At 39.0% G+C, this 2,500-nt stretch overlaps 1 protein-coding gene across 2 annotated transcripts in view; it reads left to right on the top strand.

The window, feature by feature from the left end:
- The window catches only part of Iswi (Imitation SWI), a 33,688-nt gene that overhangs the window by 652 nt on the left and 30,536 nt on the right, over positions 1-2,500 (top strand). For both annotated transcript variants that reach the window (XM_027362911.2, XM_070123761.1), the window contains exon 2: positions 2,285-2,500. This exon is cut by the window's right edge and continues 11 nt beyond it. In XM_027362911.2, the coding sequence (XP_027218712.2) occupies positions 2,285-2,500 (216 nt within the window). The remainder of the gene's footprint in view (positions 1-2,284) is intronic.

Below are 2,500 nucleotides of genomic sequence, written 5' to 3'. Positions count from 1 at the left end.
TTGTTTTGTATGAAAGTGATCATTGCTGTTTGAATGCAATGTTATCTTACGGTCTCGTTCAGGAAAGTGAGTATTTGCTCAGATGCTGAATGAGTTAGCCCCAAGACAGTATTAGAGGCCTTCAGATCATATAAACTGTATTTATTTTCTAGAATTGATAATTTTTAGGAATATGTCTACCTAACGGATCAGGATGATATGGGTATCGTTGGATTCCTCTCACAAATATGTGTTTTAATACACGGAAGCTCCCCCAACCCCTACATTCTTGGCCCCGATAGCAGGAGAGGCATGAAAGGGACCAGGGAAATTGCAGGCTAAAATGTAAATGATATGCATAGAATCAGTCACTCTATTGTCTAATGCAGGGGGCTGTACCACCTGTGACCCCCCTCTGGGGGGCAGTTGCCCCAACCCCTGCCCAGGAAAACAACGAATCCTCCATGTATTAATGGCAGGTGTGAACAAATGACTGCCATTAAAGGTCCATGAAGTAAAATGACCCTAATCTAATTATGAAATGTTGAAATCTTCAAGTGATGTTTTGAGCTCTTCATGGATACTGCATTTGAGCCATACAATCATATTTAAAGAGATTTCAGACACCTTTTTCTGTGGAAGTCAGCTACCCTGTGTGGCTCTGATTGGCTGCGATGTGAGGTAGCCCTACAGTGATTGGCTGCGGCATGAGACTGATTGATGGTTATTGGCTGAGGGGTGATAGATGCTGGATGTCTAGGTCTAGCTCTATGAAAGGTGTCTGAAGTGTCTCTGAATGTGACTGATAATCATGGTAATTATTTATTGTACAGACCCACATGCCAGAGACTAAGTTCTCAACTCCATATTACAAAATACATTCAACAGTCTAAGTTGCTCTGACTGGAGGGAAGGGTTGATGGGGGCAGCTTTACTACCAAACAACCTCCCAACAAACAACGTCATCACCTTTGTTTGCACTGCAAAATTAGAGCTGAAATTCGGGTCACCGAATGAACTTTGACTGTGAACAGTGTTGCAGTAGGTTTATTGAGCTGTAAATCAGGTTCATGATTTTTTTTTTTTTTTTTTTTTTATATATATATATCTTTTACATACTTTTATTTTGGAAGGGATTGAGTACTGGCATTGTCAGAAGCATTGTAGTCCTGGACCTGTTTCACTAGCCACTACTGTACTCTGTAATTTTCTGTATGATTAGGTATATAAATTTATAAGTACTACAGTTTTTAAGTCTGAGTACTAACATTATTTCCCAATCTGCTCAGAACCATTTGGATGAGTGATTGAGAAATAAATTCCATGCATTTTTGTGCTCAGTAAGATTGTTAGTCAAATGAAATACCTCCACAAAAAATGTGATTGTGGAAATGTCATTGGTTGAAAATAGATTAAAGTTAGGGCAAAAATTCATCTTCATGTCATGTGTATCCTTATTCCATTATTGGCTATAATATGTTAAGGAAACAGTGGAATATGTGTAGTCCTCATGATCATGGGGTTGGTGGTGCACATTGATAGTTTCCTTTGTTTATGCCCAGCTTCTTCGCTAAAATTTGAGATATAAAAATATTGAAGGTTTACCTTCACTTTAGTTGCTGCTGCCTAAAAGCTTTACTGTAGAAATGAAGCCGCTACTTTCATTAAAAAACAATGGTGTGGGAATGATTGTAATGCAATGCCACCCACTACCCTGTCCACAGTAGCCATGGCATGATTGTACATGCCACCCTGGCGTTAAGAGGTTAATAAAAGTATAATTGTCAGTCATCCAGTGGGAATGTCAAAATAACCCAGACGTGTATAGTGGTCACCTAGTGGCAGTGGGTTGTAAGTGGTTATATCAAGATTTCAGCAGAGCCTCTCATAAGAGATGTGTGGCATCAAGTAATGGCTAATGGTATGTATGCCAGCAATCTTTTGGTAAGTTTTGTTCTTTATTTGATGCAAAGATATATGAAAATCTGCATGCCTGAGCTTGTTAGAATAAATAGGATGGAAATTTGATAGCCATTGTTGGAGCACTGCCAGTATCAGAGGCTGTTGTGATTGCTTACTACTGTGCCACCACTCTAATTACCAGTAATACTGATCTGGATTGTTGGCATGAAAAGCAATGCAAAATTTTTGTTTTGTTTTTTGCAGGCAGTCTAGATTACAGTGATCCAAATATGAATTTTTATATTGTTGATAGAAATTTCCAGTTGAAGATTTTTGAATTGGTTTAATTGAGATTTGCTATTTTTCATAAGTTTATGCACTAACACTATATCCATTATTCCAGAATGAATCCTCCTCAGCAGAAACAACTTCCTCTAGCAAAGCTGGTGGAGAGTATGAGAACAAGATGGAAATGGATCGCTCTAAGAGGTTCGACTACTTGCTCAAACAAACAGAGATCTTCTCCCATTTCATGGCTGGTTCGAGGGACAAGACCCCCTCCTCTCCTCTTAAGTGCAAACCAGGACGGCCAAAGAAAGCAGAGAATCGCAAACCGTCT

Source organism: Penaeus vannamei, chromosome 7, assembly GCF_042767895.1.
Source record: "Penaeus vannamei isolate JL-2024 chromosome 7, ASM4276789v1, whole genome shotgun sequence".
NCBI classification, from domain to species: domain Eukaryota; kingdom Metazoa; phylum Arthropoda; class Malacostraca; order Decapoda; family Penaeidae; genus Penaeus; species Penaeus vannamei.
This window is presented reverse-complemented; position numbering and strand designations above follow the sequence as displayed.